The 24,885-nt window shown below is 40.3% G+C and overlaps 2 protein-coding genes and 1 long non-coding RNA gene across 10 annotated transcripts in view; 2 read left to right on the top strand and 1 right to left on the bottom strand.

Annotated features, from left to right (window-relative positions):
- Positions 1-2,325: 2,325 nt before the first annotated feature.
- On the top strand, positions 2,326-7,384 carry ankrd49 (ankyrin repeat domain 49). Of its 5 annotated transcripts, none has more exons than XM_040187242.2 (3): positions 2,326-2,526; positions 3,265-3,513; positions 5,975-7,384. In XM_040187242.2, the coding sequence occupies exons 2-3, from the start codon at positions 3,277-3,279 to the stop codon at positions 6,452-6,454; spliced, it is 717 nt and encodes a 238-aa protein (XP_040043176.2). In that variant the 5' UTR covers positions 2,326-2,526; positions 3,265-3,276; the 3' UTR covers positions 6,455-7,384. The 5 variants fall into 5 exon arrangements, with proteins under 5 accessions (XP_040043176.2, XP_040043174.2, XP_040043177.2 ...); XM_040187240.2 differs by having other exon boundaries at positions 2,513-2,688; XM_040187243.2 differs by having other exon boundaries at positions 2,523-2,653.
- A 5,512-nt stretch (positions 7,385-12,896) lies between these two features.
- On the bottom strand, positions 12,897-14,305 carry LOC120824722 (uncharacterized). Its single transcript, XR_005713038.2, has 2 exons — positions 13,930-14,305; positions 12,897-13,817 (listed from the first exon to the last, which is right to left on the bottom strand). It is a non-coding gene; the product is annotated as an uncharacterized LOC120824722 (long non-coding RNA).
- The window catches only part of LOC120824716 (glutamate receptor 2), a 35,476-nt gene continuing 24,346 nt past the window's right edge, over positions 13,756-24,885 (top strand). For 3 of the 4 annotated variants that reach the window (XM_040185692.2, XM_040185694.2, XM_040185691.2), the window contains exons 1-4: positions 13,767-14,041; positions 19,845-19,985; positions 23,511-23,750; positions 23,968-24,089. In XM_040185692.2, the coding sequence (XP_040041626.1) occupies positions 13,939-14,041; positions 19,845-19,985; positions 23,511-23,750; positions 23,968-24,089 (606 nt within the window). In that variant the 5' untranslated portion in view covers positions 13,767-13,938. Of the gene's footprint in view, positions 14,042-19,844; positions 19,986-23,510; positions 23,751-23,967; positions 24,090-24,885 lie in introns of all 4 variants that reach the window. The other variant, XM_040185690.2, reaches the window with a different exon arrangement.

The raw sequence follows: 24,885 nt of genomic DNA, 5'->3' as shown, positions 1-24,885 counted from the left end.
GATGACATGGCCATTATAAAATCTATAATCTGCGTGAATGCCAGACTTTCCCGCACTAATTGGACTGATTCCCCGTCGCTGACCCTGCATGTCTTGGACTACCCCGCTTTACCCCGCGAATTCATATTGGTGTGTCTCGAGGAAAATATAAAACTCTAACTGCTGTTGCTGTTCGTCGTCACGCAGCTGGGTCCTCCTGGTGTCTTGCCAAATTCAGTGGGTTATTTTGGTAATGAAACCACACAGTAGTCGGCTGGCAGATTTCACATCTTCGTCTTGTTGTGAGGTACTTCAGCAACAGACACCCACAAGGAACACAACTGCAGGCACTCAAAGTCCACACGACCTGCTTCTCAGAGACAAAAATAGATTTTTCACATTTCTCATTCTTACAGTAATGTCAACCCTGTCTCACAGCAAAACGTGTAACAACTACGTTGTGGAACGTGGTATTCTCACGCTTTTGGGGAGGAAGCGTGACAATACAACGTTTCGTTTGCAACGAGGTCACGTGACTATTAAGTTTCCCTCAGCTAAAAAAAGAAAATGAAAAGACTGTCGGTCTATTATCTGTGAAAAACACAATATTTTAAGAAAGCATCAGCATTTGTATGCATTTCGATTGCATTTCTAGCGAGAAGTATGTGTTATATTTTCATAATCTTCTATCAGAGAATGTAGAAGACCTTCTGTTTGTTAGTTTCTAGTCACATAGTTGCAAGGCAATGTAAATGAACCGGCCGAAATAAAACGTAGTATTGTCACAATTTTGGGGAAAAAGCGTGAGAATACCACGTTCCACAACGTAGCTATTACACGTTTTGCTGTGAGACTGCGTTGAACCCTCACAGAGTTCGCCGGAGATTGTGATTTGGCCTTGCTCATTACCGAACAAAGACCCATGACGGTAAATGCTTGGCTGCACTAAAAGTGACCTACAGATCGGACCTACCAGGATGCAACTGTTTCACTGACTTCCTCTATATTCTTTTAAAAGCTGCTGGATATAATCCCAATCCCCGTGAGAAGCAGTAATGTGCCTCAAGGCATCCGGTCTGCTAGAAAACTAAAATAATTCACTCTGTGAAATAGAGCAGCAGGCATGCCTACAATTAAAGTAATGTCTAGAACAAAACATGAAAAGTAAAGAAATTATCGAATGAAGATAAGTCATTTCAATGCAATTAATTTTAAAGTTGAGCTTGCAATGCACATTAAGAACATACGACTACAGAGCCAATATCTGTTCAATCATTTTGTCCACCTTTAAAGAAAAAGGTTTTCAAGTTGCTGAAGCTCAAAGGTCGATCAATAGGAAAGGGACAGAGAAGAAGAGAGAACCTCTTGATCATACTTAATTTTCTATTTCTTTGATGTTCTTCTTAGCAAAGCCATCTGGGAATGTTGAAAGTCAGAGAATATATTCCTTTCAGTGGTAGCGTGCACGTAGCATGTTAATACAGGGGGAAAGAGAATGTGTGCATGGTATAAGATACGCATGTAGAGAAAATTAAGGAGTAAAGGTCTTCCTTCTTAAATACAAAGGTATTTTCCGGAAAAGATCATCGCAAGAATAAACTAGAGCTAAATGGAATAAATATAGAGTAGCAATATGTCTTTGTTAATCTAAAATTTAGTGGATCAGTCTGGAGTCTTGGGCAGTGGCCAATAATGAATAATGTGATACCTTAATCAGTCACTCATAAGCTTGATAACACATTGTGACTTAACACCCTTTAATTTAAAAATGAATCTTCAAGATTGCAACTATAAGGAATGTGTGGAGTATTTGAAGGGTGGATTAACAGATATGGTATTAAATCCAGAATATATACGGTGCAAAAATTAGTGGTGAAGGCTCAATTTTACCTTGGTGAAATACTGAGTGTCGAATGGCCTTAAAAGCAAATTTACAATTTCAAAGCTTTGATGAAATTACAAAAAATAATTTAAATCAAGCGAGAGAACTGAGTCCAGGAACAATATTGAATCAACAAAAACACCAAAAACCCAAGCATCCATCCATCCATCCATTGTCAAATACCACCACGCCACCGTGCCGCCCTTTTCTCAAGCATATGATGTGAAATATGAATGAATTACAGCTTGTATAAGGTTTCACGGATTGCTAATTTGTCAACACAAATAAGGATGTATACGTTTACCTATTTCGACGGCATGCCAGTGGACTAATAATGAAAAGAATGAAGAATTCTGACACAAAGCACATTGGGAGTAAAACGGGTTATAAATGGGAGGCTGTTGAATATCTTGGCAACATCCCTTTAACTGGAGATGAATTGCTCTTTAATTAAGACATTAATTAGAGCAGTAGAGCTCATGGATCGCGGCAATCGCATGAGAGTTTGGAAGATAACGTTACATTGAGTCCGTGCAGCGCGGCTTTTATATTGTAAAGTTATTGCCCGATTCACACTCCGCAGCAGAAGGTGGCAGTAATTCGCCGTTGAGCAAAGTGCTACCGAACAAAGTAGAGAAGAAGAAGAAGAAGCTGCTGCAGCGCTGGTAAGTTAAATTCAGGCAACGGTAAAATGTCAAAAATCAGCCTACATTTCTTAGAGAATTGCTATGCAGATGTTCGCGCTGTAGGTTTAACACCAACCATTGTAACGTTACGCAGGGCGGTGTGAAGGTAACATGGGAAGTTGTGTTCACCGGTCTCGTAAGGTAATCTAGGTCATTTAATTTGGCTAACCAACGTTAGCAAACAACAAGCTAAACAGCAATTTAATTGTCAGTTCCGTGCTCGGCGTTGACGTAACGTAACGTCAGAACGTGTGCGTTGAATGCGACGTTAACCGGGACGTTGTCCAGTGCTGATCTACACGTCAGGCATCACGACAGCCCGACGTCACACGGCTGCCAGTTCATGTTAATAACGTAAAGTAACGTAAAGTTGGGCTAAAGCTAAAGCTAATGCTACAGTGTAACGGTCGTTCAGTTACACAAGGAGGGTTTGGTCATAAAGTTGCTGATACATGTTTGTTCATGTATGTGTGAGGGACAGAATGGATGTTTAAAACCCCCTTTGATGGACACAATACACTAGATTGAGTAAATTGATTAGCCGCAAAAAGGACAACTTAAACAAAAGTGCTAAACTTTAATGTTCCTCTAAATTGTTCAGTTTCCAAATGATCTCATACCGTCTCCACCTGTGAGTTTGACTCATTATTTGTCAGGACCGTATGTCCGTCTGATGTCTCTCTCTCTTTGTGTCTTCAATTCTCTGTCAAACAACAGTAATGTTAAGCGATGGAGTTTCCAGAACATTTCAACCAGCTGGAGCTCCTGGATACACATGGACACCTGATCCCCAGAGGGGCGAGCAGCCTGTGGACCGAGGAGGAGGAGGAGGAGGTCGAGGAGGAGGAGGAGGAGGAGGAGGAGGAGGAGGAGGGATGCCGCGGCAAGGACTGGTATCTGGAAAAAGAAGAAACTCTTAAAGACGAACCAAAGCTGCTGATCCTGTGGGCGGCACAGAACAGCCGTGTAGGTGATGTTTCCTTTTGGCACCGCTCTCGGGACTCGTCCTCTAGCTGTGATAATCAGGGGTTAAACTGGCCTTAAGATACTAGGACTGATTTCAAAACAATACACTATCGATACCTTATTTTGACCAATATGGATCTTTTTCCGACAAACCTTTTTTCATTGAACAATAGAAGACAAAGTATAAGGAAATGTTTTTCTGCAAAGGAAACTCTTGATTTTAATTCAGAAACAATATTGATTTGGGATCTCTGGAGGTCAAGCTCGTAGGAATGCAATTAGGTTAATGACAAATTATTGGTTTATATTTAAACGTGTAAGACTGTCATAATCATCATCTTCCAAAATGCGTCTATACTGTATAAAGAAATCTGTTGCTGCACAGTGTTTATTAACATTGTGCAATATGGTATCTAATGTGCTTTGAGTACTTTTCTGTAGATGGACATCTGATAACCATTTTACAGCTATAATAATTAGTTAACATCATTTAGGTCTCAACTGAATAAAAAAACATGCACATTTTTTACTTTTTAAATGATGCCGAAACATCTGATTAATGCAGCTTCTTAATTGTGGGGACGGCCGCATGTCCTTGTGTTAAAATGATTTAAAAATGCTGTGGTTATCGACCATACAAATAATAACCCTACTACTATTGCACTTCATCAAAGCAGTGATATAAACTCTTGAAAAGAGCACTCGCAAGAATGAACAGTACCCCCCCCCCCACTGCAGCGCGCCCCCTCCTCACTCACCACAACAAGCTTATAATATAAAAAAAAAGGATGAGCTAAGACAGTGTGCATAAACTGCATGTGATTATTTTACTACTAATGAAATGTTTTTTGTGTCCCTGCTATTTGATAGCAGTCTATTCTGTTTAATGAAAAGCAATTGGAGCATATTAAATGTGTTTGTTAGAGGCCATAATGATTAACGCTAAAGTAAACAGCATCACTCCACTAAATGGGCTTCAAACAGTGATGTATTATTTTCATGATTGTTTTTTTAATTGTTGCTGAAGAGACTTTGCAGTCTAAGCAATGAGTCAAGTAAATACCCTTATTGTTCAATCTATATTGGGCTAATTTACATAAAAGAACATGTTCAATGTAGTGATGGGTGATTCGACAGGGCACAGTGTCTTTATCTTTATTTTTCCTGAGACGGAATGAAAAATGAGGATAAGAAACCGGCAGGTGGTTGAAAACACAATCATCCCAAGGTGCCGCTTTTATAGGGGTTTTGATTGGCCTGATTTATCCTCACACTTATAATATATGTATAATCCATGAACTTGTTGAAGTGGCTGATTTAATGATAGATCTCACTTTTAGTGTTCTTTCAGCTGCTGGTCAGATATCCTTTTTCACATGTACAAATGCGATCTTTTAAATCTGATCTAACAAAAAACAGCCAACGTTTTTATTTACTGTTATTTCTCTCAACCAAAAACCACAGAAATCTCAACATGACTATGTTATAAATTATTCTTACTCCTTGTATTATTAATATTATTTAAAAAATCCTAATGGGTTGTATTAGTGTTTTACTATATGACCAATATTCCCTTTTTGTATACATGAAACAAGTTTTATGTAGCTCTAAATCTGAATACACTACCCTTATGTTAGTCCTCACTAAACATTAAAAACAGTTTTCTTCACAGAGCAGTAGTTTTTTTCTTTTTTCACGAGACAACACACTGCAAAGATTTGACAAAAAGCCAACACATTTTCTGAACCCTGAATAAAAGGTTTCAAGACCATAAAATATAATAAGCATTATTATTATTTCTGGTGCAGCAAATTTGCAAATAGATTATCTTAAGAAACACTTCAAATCTCTAGTTGGGTGGAGCATTTTGTCCTCTTCCTCAAGGAGGTCTTGTAATTGTAGTGAAGTCACTACGTCCGTCAGGGGAGGCTCAAAGTGTCTCCTCATCCATGTGCCACCAAAATAACCCCAAAATAGCCTTCGATGTTTTCAGTGTCATAGTTCTAAAAAATATTTCTGGCAAAGAGAATTGCATACCTTTTTACCTCACAGGTAGTGTTATGTTTGTCCATTTTTCACAGTAAACATATCATTTAATTTATTTATTCTTATTTATTATACATTGCAAAAAAAGCTTCAACCAACCCTACTTTGAACAAAGGTTCAAGCACCCCTTTGCTTCTGCTACAGTGGTCTTCATACAGCTGAAGGAAGAAAATACTAATATATGTGATTATACTGAATAAGTCTAAGCGGAATATATCATTCAGGTGGATTATTTAATGTGTAGAGAGGTAAAAGTCACCAACATTTAAGTCTGGAAAGGGGGCTAGAATAAGCCAGCCCATTACCTGGCTTATTATTATTATTACTTATTCCGATCAGACGTGACACTCATGAGCACTACTTTTAGCTACTAGTTTTCTGACCCTCAGCATTTCCGCTTGTTTTTTTTTCCCAGCTCGCAACAGTCCACAGGTTGGTCACCGCTGATCCCTCGCTGGTGCACTGCTGCGATGAGGACGGCTACACTCCACTGCATCGCGCGGCGTACAGCGGCCATGTCGATGTGGTTTCTGCCTTGATCGCCGCCGGGTCCCGGGTCGACCCTCGCACCGCCGACGGCTGGACGCCGCTTCACAGCGCCTGCCGCTGGAGCCGAGTCGCCGTGGCGAGCTTCCTCCTGCAGCACGGAGCCGAACTGAACGCCCAGACCAACGGTGGACTCACGCCGCTGCACCTGGCCGCCTCCGACACCACCCCCCTCAGAACAGACTCTCCGCGCACGTTGGAGCTCCTCCTCGCCCAGCGGCGCCTGAAGCCAGGGCTCCGCAGCGGCAGCGGGGAGACGGCCAGCGAGGTGTCCTGGCGTACCGGCCCACACCACGCCCTGTTTGAGATGGTAGAGGACTGTGTCACAGTGGTGCCCTTTGATTCCTGAAAGGGCCGTGGACAGCGGTTACGTGAACTTCACTGATGGTATAGAGAGGATTTAAAGTTGAGCGTTATATCACTTGGCATTCGTTAGTTGAACTGTGTAAAAGTCTTTCGAGGCGCGTTGTGTTTTGGAGCTACTGTTAACTGTGGCCCCTGTAAGATCAAAATGTGTCTTTAATTAAATCCCCTGGCTGAAATATTGAGGAATTTCTTTCCGCTAAGCGCGTCTACCTGGAACTAATACTAATAAATAATAATAGTACAACGTTGTAGTATAAACTCCAAGAAAAAGCTATTTCAATAAAAGAAAAACGTAAAGGTCAGACTTTCCTCATCGAGGTACTAGAAAAACTGTAATAATGATGTCCATACCTTTTATTAAGTAGAAGTAACACTACAAAAGTATTAATAGAAATCAAAATCTATATGGTCATTGATTGTGGAAGTGAGATACATTTATATGAACTGTTGGATCTGTGGTCCAAGTTTGTCTTCATCTGTGAAGTAAGTAGTAGCTAAAACGGTCATAGACTTTGAAGACATTTCACCTTGAGATGTAGAAATCAGAATGGAACACTTGAGAACACTTGAGTAGAATAAAATTACATGAAAAGGCTACATTAGTTCAGTCCAGTGAATTTGAGGCAAATAGTGAGAATACTCTCATATTATCTTCAACGTGATAACAGTAGCTGTAGTAAGTGTATGCATCAGATAAAGACTCCAAGATTCATTTCTCTGATGATTGTTGTTTCAGTTTTGACCCCTTGTTGACATTACAGCTTGGAGAAGATGTGCTGAATGTCCCCAGCGTTTTGAAAAGGATTTTTTTGTAGTTCCGGATATTGACCTTTGTCCAAAATGCAGATAAATTGAGAGACAACCACAGTAAATTATTTTCTGATTGCCAATACAAGCTTCAAATACATTCAAATGAATGAGAGCCCCTTTCCTTCCCCTTCATCTCATCCGGATGGATGTTTTTACATTTCCATGGATAGCGCTAACCACCTTTGCCTGGGTACACATATTTGTATCCACCCACTCCACAGAATGGAGTTGACCTTACGGTTTGTGGTCAGTCAAGGGGCCGCCTGATCATGTCTCTTTGTACACGTTTGGACTGTGAATTGAACAAAATACTGCTTGTGCTGCTCAACAGGTCACAGGATGTTTACCTGCATTTTAATATTCCACTTGCGACCGTAGGACACAATACGTTGCCACATTCTTTGTTTTGCAGTGTGCAACAACCATGAAGAGTCCCCATCATTAGCTGTACCTCCCTCTTTCTGTAGCGCGGCGCTGTACAAAAGCTGCTGCTGGAAATGAAGTGCTGGAAACCTGCCTGCGGCTATTGTTTGTCTCTCTTTGTAAGGACCAATCTAAATTAGCAAGTGAGGACACTTTGTCTTTGGGGATTATGCTATGTTTGGTTCACATTTTCATTTTACTGTGAAGATGTTCACCACCCAGTACTTAGGGGCCAATGAGGGTCCACACAAGTAAAAAACCATTATAATAACCTTTTATTAGACTTCCAGTACTTTCCTTTATTTTTGGTGAATTGATGGTAATACTATAAGCCGGCCACATTACATGAACATACATAGAGTTGTTATGGCGACCGAGTAAGCAAACATCTACTGTATGTCTATTAGCTGGAAACATTTGCCTTCTGCTGATGAAAACAACCATAGAACCTGTAGTTTCTTTGGGTTTGTCAGTATTCGTTATTCTTTTCGCTTTAGTCCCTATTTTAAGTGACACAATAATACAAAATAATATAATTTTTCAGCTTTTGCAAGGTCACAAAGTGGAAGCACTTGTTGACATCTGAGCAACAAAGCAGCCAAAGCAGAAGTGACAGAAGTTCACCAAACATCAGATTTCAACAAGAGAGACTTCTGTTAGTTTGGTTAGCATTGTGTCATTGAATCATACAAACCCTTCAGTTTGTCCCTTTGAGTGTTCATTGCTGTAACCATGGCGGCGAAGGTCCTCTATCCTTAATCCAAAGAACAATGCTTCTCTTTCCTTTGTAATTATTTTACCCAGAACATTCAGATCATTTTTCTCTACACTTAACCAGGATGTTCAGCTTCTAAATATAACCACATCTCTGCCTTAGCGTTGAACCATTCAGGCGCGGACATATTGCCGGGAAGAGCATGCGATCAGAAAACTCAGTAACTCAATAAAAGCACCATGAAAGGTATTTCCAACCTTCTCATCTGTCACTTCGAAGGCCCAATCACCCTCAAAGTAAAGATAACCAACACATCTGCAATGTGTATTTGATGAGGCAATTATGAGGTATTTTTGTGGAGTCATTTACTTTGGAGGGGAAACGGATGATAATTGGCTTAACATTTAATCAGTAATGCACCAGGTGAATCTGAGCCCAAACACTCACGCATTGCAAATGAATGGCAACATTTGATCACACATATGGTGTCCACACTCACGCATTGCAAATGAATGGCAACATTTGATCACACATATGGTGTCCACTTCTTTCATGGACATCATACCAACCTGCTCAGATATTTACATTAAAACACAGCAAAGCAGTTCATTTATTTTAATTTATTAATTTTACCAATCTTTTTTGTTTTTTAATTAAAGCAAAAAGCCAGGTACAAAATGCCAACTTTAGCTCTGTGAGGGGGATACAAAGTTTCCCCTGAACTTATTTGGAATTTGGAAAGATGAGCAGACAACATTAAAAAAAAAATGATAATGTATATTTGATGAGGATATTCTATTATTCTATTAGTTATACTGTTGTAGAGGGAAAGACCAAGCATGAGTGCTTATTATTTCATAGCTTCCAGGCATTTTCTCTAATCAGCAATTGAAGTGGGAACACATTGATTGATTTTACCAGGGATGTGTTCTGAGGTTTCTTCCCGCTGGATCGCCCCGTAGTTTCACAGAAACATATTTAACCAAGTAATTACATTTGTACTGCTGTTTGAATAATTGTCTGGTAGTTGATTAAAAAACGAGGGGAAACCAAGTCTGTGTTGTGAATTCCAATTGCGCAGTAAGGTGAGGACAACGAGGGGCCTCATGGGGCTGCAGAGTGAATTACTTGGATAAAGCTGCTCACGTGCTTGTATAGAGGGACTTTGTTTTCAAGCCCTTTGTCTTGGCCAAATCCTTCTGAGGTAGAGAGTCAATAGACTAGTCGAATCATCCCACGGCTTTCTCCCCAAATTTGAACTGCACCTCACAGTCTTTGTTTTCTCTACTGGACGCCGTCTCCAGATTCTCAGAGCTCCACTGCAAAGCCATCACATGACCACAGACAGGACATGACCCTCCATCTGGTCATCAATGCAGATCCCTTTCATGGAAACAGCACAATATTGAAGAAACTTTGTCCTGCTGTATTAATAAAACAACTATCTCTCTAGACTGGAGTTGTAATACAAAGTGTACAGTATTGCAATGAACACAGGCTGTAATTGACCGGCAGCATATATAATAGTATGTGTGCAATAAAGAAATACAAGTAAACCCGTTGCAATGTTAAACAGATAAGCATCAAATTATAATTCAATATATATGAACCCAAACTGAGCAATTTCAAAACCGCTACTAAAAGAAAAGCCTGTGCACAAGTCTGGTATCACCTGTGTTATTAATGTTTACCTTTTTTAAAATATAAGATTGAAATATCAAACAATGTCGAATACAAATCAATAAGTAATAAGTAAACATGAATAAGTAATTCATTCATTTCTAAACTCTCCAATTTAATTTCATGAAATCCGGTCTACCCTTTCCAAATAGTGATTTATTTTGTCTGGGAGAATAAATTAAATGTGTAAGAAGACATGTTAATATCTTTGCACTTCAGACCCTGTTACACAGTGGGCTTACTCCTCCAGAGTGTGAGTCACAGAGCCGTGACTCAGTCACCTCATATGGTGAAAAAAAAAGGTTCAGTTACTTATGGACTCGTCAGAAAAAACAAAGATATATATCATTTTTCCAGTTGCATATGATGACGCATATAATTACCAGCTAATTTTTAGTGAGAAGGATTAACACTATGTAATTTTCTCGATTACATATGCTGCTGTATACAATCATGAGACCTTATGTTTGTTCTGTTCCAACAGTTTTTTCCCAAGAAAGGGTCAGAAGGAAACAGAATGAACAGAAACAGGGGACCAAAGACACTCAGCAAGGTTTCTCCTCTTTGAGCAGCGCTGCTGTGAGACTGGCCGATCAATGAAAGCATTTCTATTCTGCCGGCTAATCTAATCTAGTGGTACACAAGGCATGTTTTATAGTGTTGATTCTGTGATCACACTGTTCACAGTTACTGTTTTGTTTTCCAGTATAATCATGTCAACCAGCTCCAAACCCTCTTCGTCGATAATATCATTCAAACCATCGTCATGCTACTAGTTTATCTTATGTGTAAAACAAATGTCAACAGCAAAATAAAAAGGTAAAAAACAAAAGTTAAATGGCTGTCAAACACTTTTGATGATGAACTACAGTTTCTTAACATAATTATTTGGTTTGCTCTACCTAAACGTCTGAAGAAGAATGTTATCCTTCCCAACCCTGCAAGTGATCTTTGTTTCCTTTGCCTTCATATTTATTTTACAAAAAGTAACATATGCTTTGTCACGCACCTAATCTATCAATCTGTTTGTTTCACCCACTTACTTTGCTCCAGGGCAAGGGTCCTTTTCCCAGCATGCAACAGGTGAGATGTAGCAAGTTACCCTGTGACTTAAGGTCCACCACAAGGCCAAAACAGATCAGTACCTGCTAAAGAAACACATTAACATCTATTGGATGATTTAATTATTATGTGTTGGGAGTTGCTGACATGGAAGAATGCAAAACATTTAAAGTAGAGCTGGAAGCACACGGCTTCAAAGAGGTGTGATTACATTTTGATCACGGTACCTTGTGGAGCAGCATGAGTTCCCTCACAACGTCAAGGCTACAGCTCGATCCAGCAACACTTTTGATCCTCGAATTCAGACTTGAAAACCGCCTGCCTGATACTCCCCCGAAATGTTTCTTTTCCAAATAAAAGGAAAATCAAGTTAACACTAACATGTTTTGAATGAAATACATTTCTGAAATTTGGTCGAAGGTTAAATCTACTTTAATGAAATTGGCTTCCATTTATATACATTTTATATATAAAAAGCTAAACCCCTGAGACGGAAATATCTAAAAGTATGAGCTGGTTTTCCATACAATTTAATACAGATTAACACAATCTAAGACAAAAAATAAGTCAATTTGACGATCGTGGGACATTTTGTCTAGACATGGAATGGAGATGTGAAATGAATGTGCTATTACTTGATATATGCAGCTTCTTCAAGCAACACCATGAATTTGAGGTGTTTAATGCCTCTTTGGGGCGACCGTGGTGAGTAGAGAGGATGCTGTTAACCACAAGGTTGATGATTCCAGTCACGGCTGCCCAAATTCCTGTCTTGAAGTGTCCCTGAGTGTTGAAGTGTCCCTGAGCAAGACATATATTATATATAATATTACATTTACTCAAAAACTTTATAGATTAAAGATTGAACATACTGACACATGAGATCAGAATCAGAGGCCACATGGAGTGAAACATTTATTTTACTCACCTCTCATCTTGTGAGGAAAAAGCCTGGAACACAATAAATTATATTTTTTTCCATTGTCATGGTAACGTGACATGTTGTTGCAAAGTGCTGTCCTATCCCTATTTCCACCATTTCAAGCCACCTGCAGCTTCACTCACTCTCTATTTAACAAGTGACGTCAGTAAGTCCCTTGGGGTTATTTGTAATTCACTTATTCTGTGAATGAGTAAATGAGCTTTTCAATTCCTCACATTCACCCAATGGCGTCCGACATCTGAAGGGGTTTTGGGAATCAGTGTCTTGCTGAAGGACACTTTGACAAGCTGTAAAGAGAACTCAGGATTAAAACACTAATTACTATGTGAAATACAGCTCCTTGATACCCTGATCTGATGATAATGAAGTGTTAAATGTCAAGTTTTTCTTTTTTAATAAGCCTACAGGCAGACAGTTTTGTTTGCAACCTCACAGTACCGCCGTGACAGGGTTAATATTAATCTATTCCTTCCTGTCCATAAATTAAGGTGGTTTCAGAATGAAAGATGGAAACCAAGATGATGTCCCTTTACCACCATCTTCTGGACCAATGGAAACATAACTTTTATTTCGATTTTCTAAATCATTACACACTGGTTGAAAATTAATAAATATTAATTTTATTAATATAAATAATAATAAAAGGGATGAAATTGATGATTTACTTGACCATTTTTCTAATAACTAAAATGATAAATAAACTTTGGATAAAGACAATGAAGGCAGGCAGTACAGATAAATGTATGAGGAGTCAAATAGATTTTCTTGTTAATATGTAAAGGCACGCACAAATAAAAAAAAATCCTTTTTACTTTTAGTTCATATTGACGCTGTAGTGTTGGATTAAAAATACATTCAACTGAGACATACAAAAAACATGCTGGCTTACAAACTGGAAAATGCGACTGCATGAAGTACTCATCCTTGCATTTTTGGCATACTAAATATTGTGACTACTAAACTGCTTCAACACAATGAGCAAACCTGAAGTATCCTATGGCCTTTTTCATGTCAAAAAGAGATGTGTCTCTAGTTGCAATAAAAACATTTCTGCAAACAATATAAGATTACAGCTGCCTTTGACTTTATAAGTACCCTAATTATCACTTAACATATTCAATTATAGAGGAGGCCGCCTCCAGCCAATATTTAAATTGTCTGTGAAATTGTAGATCCATATCAACATGGCCTTCCTTCTCCAAAGCCACCTGTTTTAATTTTCAAATATAAAATAAATCCACACAATATTTTCCATCTGAAGAGGCTATCTAATCCTTTTTTATGTTAGATCAGAAAAAGAGAGAAACATGTGCCACGATTTACCAGTGCAATACAATCATTATTATTTAAAATAAATAATTCACAAATCACTCAAAAATTGCAAAAGACCATACAGAAAATCTGCAATCAGAACTCTACACATCCATGTTATCCACTTGGATTATGGACAAACCCAACACAAATTTTAATTAAAGACAAACTTCTTGATTTTCGTTTGAAGGGGGAGATTAAGTAAAATGTTCATTAGCTCAATGAGACGCATGCATCTCGGGCGGGATAAAGAGAGGTGACCACAAGCTCCGCCCCTAGGGGGCGTGCCACTGCCGTTGGCTGCTCTCCCTTGTCCTACGTCACGCGCTCGGCTGCTCTCGGTTCTTCTTCGTGTCCCATCGGCATTCCTGTGCGATCCTCCGGCAGCAGCGGCACGCGCATCTTAGGAGAGAGGACAGGACGCCATGAGCTCGCATCGGGTGGGATGAAGGTGATGTTCTGGTAGGAACCCCCCCCCCCCCCCGACCCCCCCTCACCGCTCACACCCCCTTACCCCCGGCTGATGTGGCGTCGCTGGAGGAGCCCGAACACCACCATGGAGCTGCTGTTCGTGGTGACACTCTTATGGAGCGAGGCGCTTTGCGGATCTCCGAGCGTCCAGATCGGTAGGACTGTCTCCCTGTGTGTCGTCGCCCCCACGGCGCTCATCTTCACATCGCACGTCCATCATCGTCCGTCTGAACTGTTCTCACCGATGGCTTTTCTCATTCCCCCCCAAACCATTATCGCCCCCCCCACTCCCATCCTCCTGACATCCCCGTGTCTTTCCTCCTTCGGAAATGGGCCTCATCGTATTTCTGTCCTCCTTGTGCCGCTCTGAGTAAGGAGAGGCCTCCTGGCTGCTGCAGTGTTCTAATTATTCAACGATTTCATCTTTTATATTTGTGTATGTGCCCGTATGCGCGTGCATCTGGGTACCAGTGCAGCGTGCGCGCGCTTGCATATGTGCGGGGTGTTGCTTGTCTTCAAGGTGTTGCTTGCACAGCACAAGGGCTTAAGCCAGGTGAACGCTCAATAATTCAAATCCAGCACTCCAGACGAATTTTCCCTGAACTCCATTGTGTGCTGGACTGCATACAAGCCCTGAAACAATGGGATGGACTTTCAGACAAATGTATTTATTTTAAAATATCTTCATATTACCATTGTTCAATACACATTACTTTATTTTTATATTGCTGGAATTATATTTGACTATTTAGTCAGCCATTAAAATGATTTCAAAATTGGTTACTTACTGTGTTGCTTTTTCAATCATTCCACATTAAAGGGGTTGTCAAATTAGGTTAAATTGTGTATCTTCTGTCAACTACTGTATTTCTCATGAAACTCTTCGAACTTGAATGAATGAAAATGAATTCAACGTATTATCAAGTATTGTTTACCCAAAGCCGTATTCTTGTGTGCCATTGATCCCATTTGTCCAAAGTCTGTCAACACTTTGTCTACTTTGAATATCGCAAGGATGTGAAACGTATCTTTTTACCGGATGCACCTGAAGTGCATATATACGGGTTCCAGACTTATATAGAACTATTGATTCCAATCTAATGAATGAAAGAAAACAACAACCTGACAACGGATTTTATCACCGCCGTGATGAATTAAACAGAGATGTGATCCTACTGCCATCTGCTGCACTTTGTATTCCAGACGTGGGAGTCGGTCGCATGTAACGCATGTAGGTCGTAGGAGTTTAAATCAGGCGTAAGAGAACACGGCGGTGACTCTGTGAAGCTGCTGAGTGTTGTTCTGAGCTAAACCCTAACGCCATATGCTAACTACACCCAAGACTTCTGTTTACTGCAGCTCAGTGTTTATGTATGCTAATATTTGCTCAATATCACTAAACAAAAAGTGCCCCTGTGGCAGATGGGAAGGTCATTTTTCATCAAGTCTTCAAGATGAAAAGAAAAATGATTACTAGTCTTTACAAATTGTCCTCAGGGGAATGTTAATGTCTATACCAACATTGCAGGCAAGCTGTCTAAGAATGGTAATTTTAAAACTAAAGGTCACATATTCTGCAAAATGCACATTTTCTTAGCTTTCAAACATGAATATGAAATATACATATAATAAAAGCTATGTGTGACCCCCCCCCACATTGTCATAAAAAACACCCATTACTTTCTCATGAACCTGCTCGCACCAGCAAAACACGCTACTTATTATTATTATTATTATATTATTATTAAAAGTCACACCGGGAACACTCCTTCTCAAACTATATTAGTGCGAGTTCAGTGCGGGATTCACCTCCAAACAGAAGCTTCGGCTCGATCTGTACCTGCTACAACCATCGTCAAATGTGGAAGCTGTAAGTTTTGCAATTTTTCTGCTCTTGTAGCTGTTGCGTTAACATTAGCATGCTTTTAATGTAGGTCCACAGGCTGGAGAAATGTGTGGTATTTTAGTCATTGTGGACATGAAGCCTCATGTGAAGGCAGATAAATAGCAACAGTAGTGGTTATCTTTTTGTGTAACCGTATCGCAGCTCAACTGTTTTTGTTTACATGAAGGACCGTCTGCCCGGTGGTCTGTTTGTTGCTGCTCTACTGTGTGAATATATATGTGTGTGTGTGTGTGTGGAGTTGTACTTGACGGACCGCCTTGAAGGGACACATGTGAAAAACAAATGGCCAAACTGTCTGCAGTTTCTAAAAAGAAAATGATTCAGTTGCTTGGCAACCTCATGCAGCTTTAATTAGCTCCCAGTCACTGACGTTCTCAGGCCTCTGGGACGAGGAAGCTTGGCTCCCTTGAGAGGCGTGCGATAAAATTACTCTTACTGGCTGAAGCAGCCACCTGGACTGTGGTTATGAGTTGAAAGGATTTGTCTGCAATTCGCAGATACAATGTAATTTAACAGGGAGCAGTTCCAGTGTAATACTCTTTTAGATACATACATACACTTTTTGCTTCGATACTGGATTCTATTTTACACAAAGTTACTCCCTATGTCGATTGATCAATTTCCTCCTCCATATTTGATGAAAGTGATATGTTATATCAGTTTTTATAATGTGTGTAGCTGTTCTCATTCCTACACACGTAAGATGATGATGTTGTAGATAACTATAACTTTTCCCCTGTCACAACTACTGTTGCACACCTTGATGTTGTTACATGAAAGAATAATATAAACTGATTCTTCCATGTTTTACACGCGATCCGAGTGACTTTATGCTCGGTCCTGAAGCCCCTGTCTGGTTAGGGGTCCCTGAACTCAGAATGAGTGAGAGCTCCCTCAGCATCCGACACCACTTTTGTACCAGAAAACCTTTAATGATGGAGCACATGATCTGGACAGTCATGGCTTGCCTGCTTTTATCATTATGTGCACCTAATTCATATTTCAATGGCATTGCGTAAATAAAGGGCTTAATTTCTAAGGAGGGTTTCCGAACTCGTGTGTGGAAAAAAACCCCTCATTCTGCCAACCACGTGATTGAGGTCAAATTGTTTAAATTTGAATCTCCATTGTTTCTGAAGCCCAACATTTCAGTTTAAAACCTGCAGAGCAATGCTAGCTCTGTGTTACCTTTTTAACTGTGTTAGCACTCCCATGTATTTCATTGTCTTCCGTCTTGAGCGCCAGGTGTTGGTTTACTTTAACACTGCGATCTTTTAGGCCTTAGTTTTTCTTTTTACCTTTTTAACACGTTTTTGCAGCTGAATCAGTTTGACATCCTGGATATATCCTTCAAACACATTCTAGTCTGCTTCTGAAATGCATTTTTTATTTGTGAGAAATTAGATATTTATTCATAAAGTACAGTTTGTTAGCTCCATTGTCGCACTGACAGCTTGACTGAGTCCCATCCAGACTTTCTGCGTATGGATATTTTTACTGTGTGCTCTTCCACTCCCACTCGCCTCCTCTTTCCTTTTTCCTCATCTGTCCCCCACAGAGGTCTCCTGTCCTCTTCTATTTGTTTGAACCATGGCCCCTCACATTCTATTGAATTAAATGAACATTTCAATGTTTGTTTAATCAAATCGGTAAACTATAGGTAGGTTTCCACTAACCACGACAGATATTTACTATTTGACAGTCGGAATGAAGCACATTTCCAGAATCCAGAAACAACTCACTTAGCAATAGGTAGACCACATTGCCCTGGAGTTGCTAGGCAACAGCCAGAATCCTGTGAGAATACTAATGTTCCTGTACAAAGTTAAAAAATGAATTGCAATACAAATCTGCGTGGAGAAGGAGAACACAAAATGTGGATGAGCTGGGGGATGGAGGGCAACACAAGCTGTACACGCCACAGAGAGAGAGCTGCGGGAGAGAGGACTATCAGAGTTGAGGCCTCTGCGCTGCAACCTGAAGTGGATTATAAAATGACTCCTTGAATATGGACTGTGTGGGTGCTCCGTGGTTGTCTGCAGTACTTCCCTGCTTGTTTAAATAGCCTTAAATGTGCCGATGTGAGCTTGAGTGTATGTGGTGGGCGCGTGTGCTCGGCTGCATGTGAGGCTGAACCCACTCAGTCCCCTCTTTTTTCCTTTTTGATTTGGTCGTGATTTTAACCAGGTTGCCGGTCTTTGTTATGTGGTGATAAACTGTTGTTTTGACTCAAATGATTTCTAATTGAATGCCGGTGTGACAGTCTTTGTATAATTTGACACAGCAGATGGTCTGCTCTCACAGAACCATCTTAGATGCCGACCTTGAAATACTTGGCAGGTGATTGGACAAACCATTTGTCAATCAGAGCTCTTACCAAAGCCAGTTGGGAGAAAAGCAAAAATATATTTTCCATAACTGCATGACTGCAGCTGCTTGTAGGACACTGATTACTTCAAGCCAGATGGATTTTGTGATTTGATATGTGACTCTGTGATTCACTTGACTTGACTTGATGTGGTGAGAATCCAGCTGATTTGCAAGGGAATAATTTGAAGGCTTTACGTTTGAAAGGAGAAAACACCACTTTGACCAAAGGTCTTCCTACTTTTACTTCCTTTTCAATATCTACTTCTCACAGAACTTCATTCAAATCAGTAGTTTTTTGTGTTTTTGATGCCCCTGATCGGTCATTTTGCGCTCTTTGTCCAACTATATATATAGTTTCTAGAATGTTTGGTGCATGCAATTGAACATTCGTTTGACCATATGATGTATATTTGCTACAACTTTCCACTTTCCAAAATTCCACTTTCGATCCCACTATGAATATACAATATGTACGGATTTGGAAAAATGACTCTACCTTTTACATACTTTGGTTAAAATAGAGAATTCAACACAACACAATTTTAGTGTATACTTCATTGTACCAACTTAAGCACCCTCCGCCCAATTTACAAACATTGGGGTTTACAGCAAGCTACGGATGAAGTAATGCATGCAATGTCCTGACAAAGTCAATGGCCGATTATTAATGGAGGCCTTGTTTCTGAGGACAGAAGCTCAGCGACCATGCTAAGAGTTGTCAGTCACAGAAGCCAATATCTCTGCCTCACTCTAAGCAGACACTAGGCCTGTATGGCCCCAGCCTCCCTTCTCTGGGCCAAAGATTGAGTGTGTGGAAAAATGACCTCATTCTGCCAACTCCACCACAAGTGGTTCAGCTGAGCTGAGGTAGAATTGTTTCAATTTCAATTGCATTTTTTCTGTTTTTAATTTTTTCTGTTTTATTGTCATTGTGTAAACACATGGTGGTTGGTTCTTACTGGTCTGATAATATTCACTAGGCATATATTTTGGTGGATCCAAGAAAGAAAGAAATATACATTTTAAATTTTAAAGTCAACAAATAAAATGAAATAATATCCAATTACGAAATATATTCACAAAAACAAAGTAAGACAAATAAATACAGTGTCGCTCCCTGTATGTGTGTGCATGTGTGTGCGTGGGGTTTGTAACCCCTCCTCCTCGCCAGTGTCCGCTGATATAGGATACATCTAATGAATGGATGGATCGAGAAATTGTTATTATTCCCTCATTGTCTCTAATGCATTGATCGTTTAAGTAAAGATTGTTCTAAAATGCTTTTTCAACATACTAGTTTGTAGCCCAATAATAGAATGTAGCAAAATGCACATCTTCCTCGGCATTTTCTTTTATCCATAATGTTTGTTCCTTTCCTTTGTACCGCCTCTTATGGCAATAAAGTTCATTGTTCTGTTGCTTTAAGACTCCAGAGCTTTTTTCATGGTGGTTGTTGGAGAAAACAACAGGTCCTTTGTGTTAAAATTAAACAAAAGTCCTGCATGGGATATTCACTGCTTCTCAGGGGCAAAAAAAAAGGAATGGAAAAAGTGATTCAACTGTGATATTACTTCATTATAATGTGCAGAGTGTGCAGATTTACAGCAGTTTATTCTTTTAAATATAATAGATCCGGTGAAAATGTCTTCCTAACCATGGTCTTGCTTGTGTGTCTGCCTCAGGTGGGTTGTTCCCCAGGGGCGCAGACCAGGAGTACAGTGCATTCAGAGTCGGCATGGTTCAGTTTGGGATGACAGATTTCCGACTGACTCCACACATTGATAACTTGGAGGTGGCCAACAGCTTTGCTGTCACTAACTGCTGTAAGTATCTTTCTTTTAAAATGATCTTCATTCAGAAATGTAAGTTCAACAGAGTGCTGCGTTGTGTTTTGAAGCTGCTACCAATGTCATTATTAGATCTGGGGTTATTCTATGAAAAAAAATACATTTAAAAAATATATATTTCAGCTTGATGTTTACATTCAACCGCAAAAACTGCGACAAAGATCATAGTTTAATGATATAAAGGTTAAGGGTAGCCCCGCTGCGGTGACTTCAGTGGAGAGCGCTGTAGAGACTCCAGGGGACCACTTGACGAAGCCTTGAGCACCAATGGCAGCTCCGTCCGCAGGGTGGAGGCCTGCATCATCACACTGGTCTCATTTTGAGGCGGAAAAAACTGTTTGCTGCACACACAAACAGGTCACAAAAGGGAGTCGGATGAGTATTATGCATATACTGCAGTTTGATTAAAATTATGCCTATAGTTTATCTATCTCTATCTATGCACTGACTGTCTCTAAATTCATTTTGCTTTTAAAATTCAGCTGTGGGACAAAGGGTAGCATTGAGCACGAGGACTCCAAGCGCGCAGTGTAGTCCGCCTTCATCAGTCTGTGATGTAATGACGGCCTGAGGCTCGAAGCTCTGCTATTTGAGCACATAGTGTTGAGATAGCAGTGTATGCATGTAGCCCTCCTTTTCCGCTGGCTACAGTCTGCCACAAAAACAGGATGTTTGGTGGGGGAGGGGGAGCGTTTCGTTTTGGTCAGGAATACCTACGTGCTTCAGGTTCAAATTTTTGATACACTGTTAAAGGAAATAACCACCACATCAACAGCATAAAAAGCTTTGGTTTAGGATGTAAGGAAGCTAAACGGAAAGCTCTATCTTAGTGTCAGTGCATGACCAGGAACACGGCTTCATGTTGACATTTTACTTGGTCGCTCTGAGGTTATTTTCTAGACTGAGATGGAGGCACGTTGGTGTGTGGCCGGTGAGTGGAGAGGTAGAATGGCGAATAGCGCTTTTTTTGTCTTCCCACTACTCAAAACACTACATCTCCCCTATTCACATTAACCAGCACATGTATGCTGTCCTAGCTACTGAAGGAGTAGTAGTCTAGTTTGTGAAAATATGGAGTCAAAGGTATGTCTCTTTCTGGCTTGATGGATTGATATCAATTGGCCAGATCTACTGAGTGAACTTCTGATCTTATGCGCACATCAAACATTGTTTTTTTTAATTATTTTATACAGTTTCTTCTTCAGTGTAAAGCGCCGTTGCAGACAAATCCAAGGATCAAAATTCACACAGTCCCATGACAATTTGCTAGTCAATTAAACCTTTTTCTTCTAATAACACCCTTAAGGTCATCTGTTGCTATCAACTGTTACTGGTGGTCATGGCTGCATGTGTCCTCCTCTTTGAGTTTGCCAAAATGTGGCCTGGAGCGCTTCAATCGCAATATAGAGGTGATGGCTGTGATCCCCAACAAGGTGTGCCAGAGACAATTCAGGTTCAATTTTGGTGTTTCCACTTAAGTTATAAGTACCGTATTTTCCGCACTTTACGGCGCAACGGATTATAAGGCGCACCTTCAATGAATTACCTATTTTAGAACATTTTTCATATATAGGGCACTCCGGATTATAAGGCGCATAAGATACTGCAGTCAAAGTTTGACGTCGGGGCGGGTGGAGGTGGAGACGGTGCTTTCAGGGTCCGATCGATGCTGCAAGGTGGGTCCGCTCCCACCGCCCACCTCGCCATCCACGCCTTAAATCTTCGGCTGCTCTCCAGCCACGCCGCCTGCCAAGGGCCCCTTTTAGAAGGAAGAAACTTATTTTCTCCGTTAGGATGGTTCAGCTACTGTAGAGAAAAAGGCACCGTCTCTCGCTCTTTAATCTCATAAAGTGCTCGGCGAGAACAACAGCTTTGTTTCTCCGACGCGCCCTGAAACAAGCTCCATGTCTCAGGTTCTTGAGCGCCGCTCAGCATCTCGCCGTCATAGACCGAGCTTTTTCATGTTTGGCAGAGCGCCTTGAGCGCCGTGTACAACCAGTATGGATCAACCGATTAACCAATTGATCCATATGTAAAGCGCTCTGGACGAGAAGGCGTTGTAGATAGAACGTCAACAATTAAATATAAGAAATTTTGACACAATTATGTTGTTTTATGTTTTACGCTCTAATGGCGTAACTTTACGTTCCAAAATCTGTGCAGCTCCACTTTACATAAACCGAGCAATGCATGATGTTATTTCTGGTCGTCTTTGAGCCATGTTCATATATTGAGATGTCATCTGGAAGCATGAACAAATTATCTGGGCAGACAACATAAATATATGACTTACCACGATATATAATGCACATGAATGCAATATTGTACCCAGGGAGATGACAGTGGACATTGTATTTCTAGAGGAAAAACCAGGTCATTGAAGTGGGACAACCAAATATAGCTGTAGACACCTTTTTAAATGGGATGTGCTATGACATTATCGCCCAGTCTAGCTCAGTTTGACAACATATGGTAATATTACAAATGAAAAAAGACCCCTCTTTTATCAAGAATTGTTAAGAATAATTTACGCCTTCATTGGTCAAAAATGCAATTAAACAATATGCCATACCTTTTTCCAAATGATTATATTTTAGTGTTGCAAATATCATACAATGGCTTTTAGCCATGCTAGCTCAAAGGGCGGCAATGCTGACTTTGATTATTTGATTGATTGCCATTTAATTCTGTGGAAACAATTAACATTCCACACACATCTAACTGCGTAAGACCTTTGTTGAAGCATTTATTGCTTTAATCACTTCACGTTGCTTGCGTTGCATCACATAAATGGTAAACGGACTGTACTTTCATTGTGCTTTTCTAGTCTTCAGACCACTCAAAGCTTTTTTCAACTGCATGTCATCAATCACCAACTCACACCCACTCATGCACTGATGCATGAGCATACAGAGAGCCGCCGCCCCATCAGTTACTAACATTCACACAGCGTAGTCACTGCTTCTCCAAGAACACACCGACTTACGGATTAGTGGAGCCGGGGTATGAAGCGCCAATCCTTTGATTGAAGGATGGCCGTGCTCCCCACTCGAGCTCAGTCACCCGTAACCGTCGCTAGTATTTCACTGGTAGGATTTTGCTTTGGAATGTGCTTGTTAATAGAATGAAAAAAAACTTGGGGGGGAAAAGTGTCCGTCATGTGCTAAAGACGACGTTTAGTGTGTTGTCCCGCACTTCGTAAAAGGAAGCTCGCCCGCTGCAAATACCAACCTCTAGAAAAGCCGTCATCATCCACTCCGATTTGACAATCAGGCTCTCCAGATGATGAGCACGTCTCAGGGTACAATTATGTTGTTGAATTCCCTCAGATTCCCTTCTCGGGCCTCTTCTGTTCAACCTCTCTCCCCTGCTCAGATTATGGAAAAAACACTTTGAAGCTGTAGCATTAAAGAGTTCTGCACTCTGCTAAATGTTATCTTTGGATAACTGTGCATCCCCATACATGTTTTACTAAAATGTTTCCCTCGCTGTCTCTCTTAGTTTGTTCCCAGTTCTCTCGAGGCGTCTACGCCATCTTTGGCTTCTACGACAAGAAGTCAGTAAACACCATCACATCCTTCTGTGAGACATTACATGTCTCCTTCATCACGCCTTCTTTCCCAGCTGAAGGAATGAATCAGTTTGTTCTCCAGATGAGGCCAGACATCAAGGGGCCGCTGGTTTCACTAGTTGAGTACTACAAATGGGAAAAGTTTGCCTATCTTTACGACAGTGATCGAGGTAATTCTCTATTTTTTATCATAGATTATGCAGTTATATTGCTTTTGCTTAAAGCTGTACAATTATATTAGTGTCCTATACAGAATAACTTCTCACACAATTTTAATTTAAGGACCTCTTCATGTTGTTTTTGAAAGAACAAAGATGGGAGAACTAGATTGTATTTCTGATTTAGCTGCGAAACAATGTTTTAATTCAACTAATCATTTTTGTTCAGGTCTTTCTACTCTGCAGGTAATACTGGACACCGCAGCAGAGAAAAAATGGGTTGTCACTGCAATCAATGTAGGAAACCTCAAAGATGAGAGGAAGGATGAAGCCTACCGCTCGCTGTTTCAGGTACTGATATTCTGCTCCTGCACGACACCTCACACAGTTTGTACACACGCCAAACATATTATAAATTTTGTTGGTATATTCCCCTAACTAATTTGAAGCTAAATTGCGATGCCATGTTCAACACCAAACAATGATGTCATAGGTCTGGTGACAATACACCCTGATTGGCTCTTTGGAGGTTTGGAACTTCTCAGAACTCCTAGAAGAATTTTTGTCGGAATTTTGGAGGAATGTTGCTCTTATCTTTACGAACACATATGATTTTCCATGTTTTCCCCTGAGCGAGAGTCAGCCATGTTGGATTTGTACATTTGTGCCCAGAGGTGCAAGGGAGCCATCTGTCTCTGCTCGCATGTTCAAATGAAGCTTTACTCAATCAATTGTTAAATACCTTCCAAATAAAACACAAATGGTCATTACATAGATAAGTGAAGACATTTACTATATACAATTTGACTTATTATATATGATTACGTTACAGATTGAACAGTGCCCATTTTCCATACTCACTACACTAATAGGGTCGTGGTGGTCGTCGCTTTGGATAAAAGCGTCTGCTAAATGACCTGTAATGTAACAGCCAGACATCACTTCCTTGATTATTAATTCACTACGGATCTGTGAAATAAATGTGCAGTAAGGTGAAGGATTTTTTCAGTCATTGGTTTCTAGGAAGGTCTACGTTGATTGATGCGGTTATCAAATTGAAGTGACAAGAATAGCACAAATAACTTGAGCACAGCTTCCGAAGTCTGTCATTGACCCGGCCCGCGGTAGCAGGCGATATGCGGCGCCC

The sequence above is a fragment of the Gasterosteus aculeatus genome, chromosome 9, assembly GCF_964276395.1.
Source record: "Gasterosteus aculeatus chromosome 9, fGasAcu3.hap1.1, whole genome shotgun sequence".
NCBI classification, from domain to species: domain Eukaryota; kingdom Metazoa; phylum Chordata; class Actinopteri; order Perciformes; family Gasterosteidae; genus Gasterosteus; species Gasterosteus aculeatus.
Note: the sequence above shows the minus strand (reverse complement) of the source record. Positions and strands in the feature narration are given on the sequence as shown.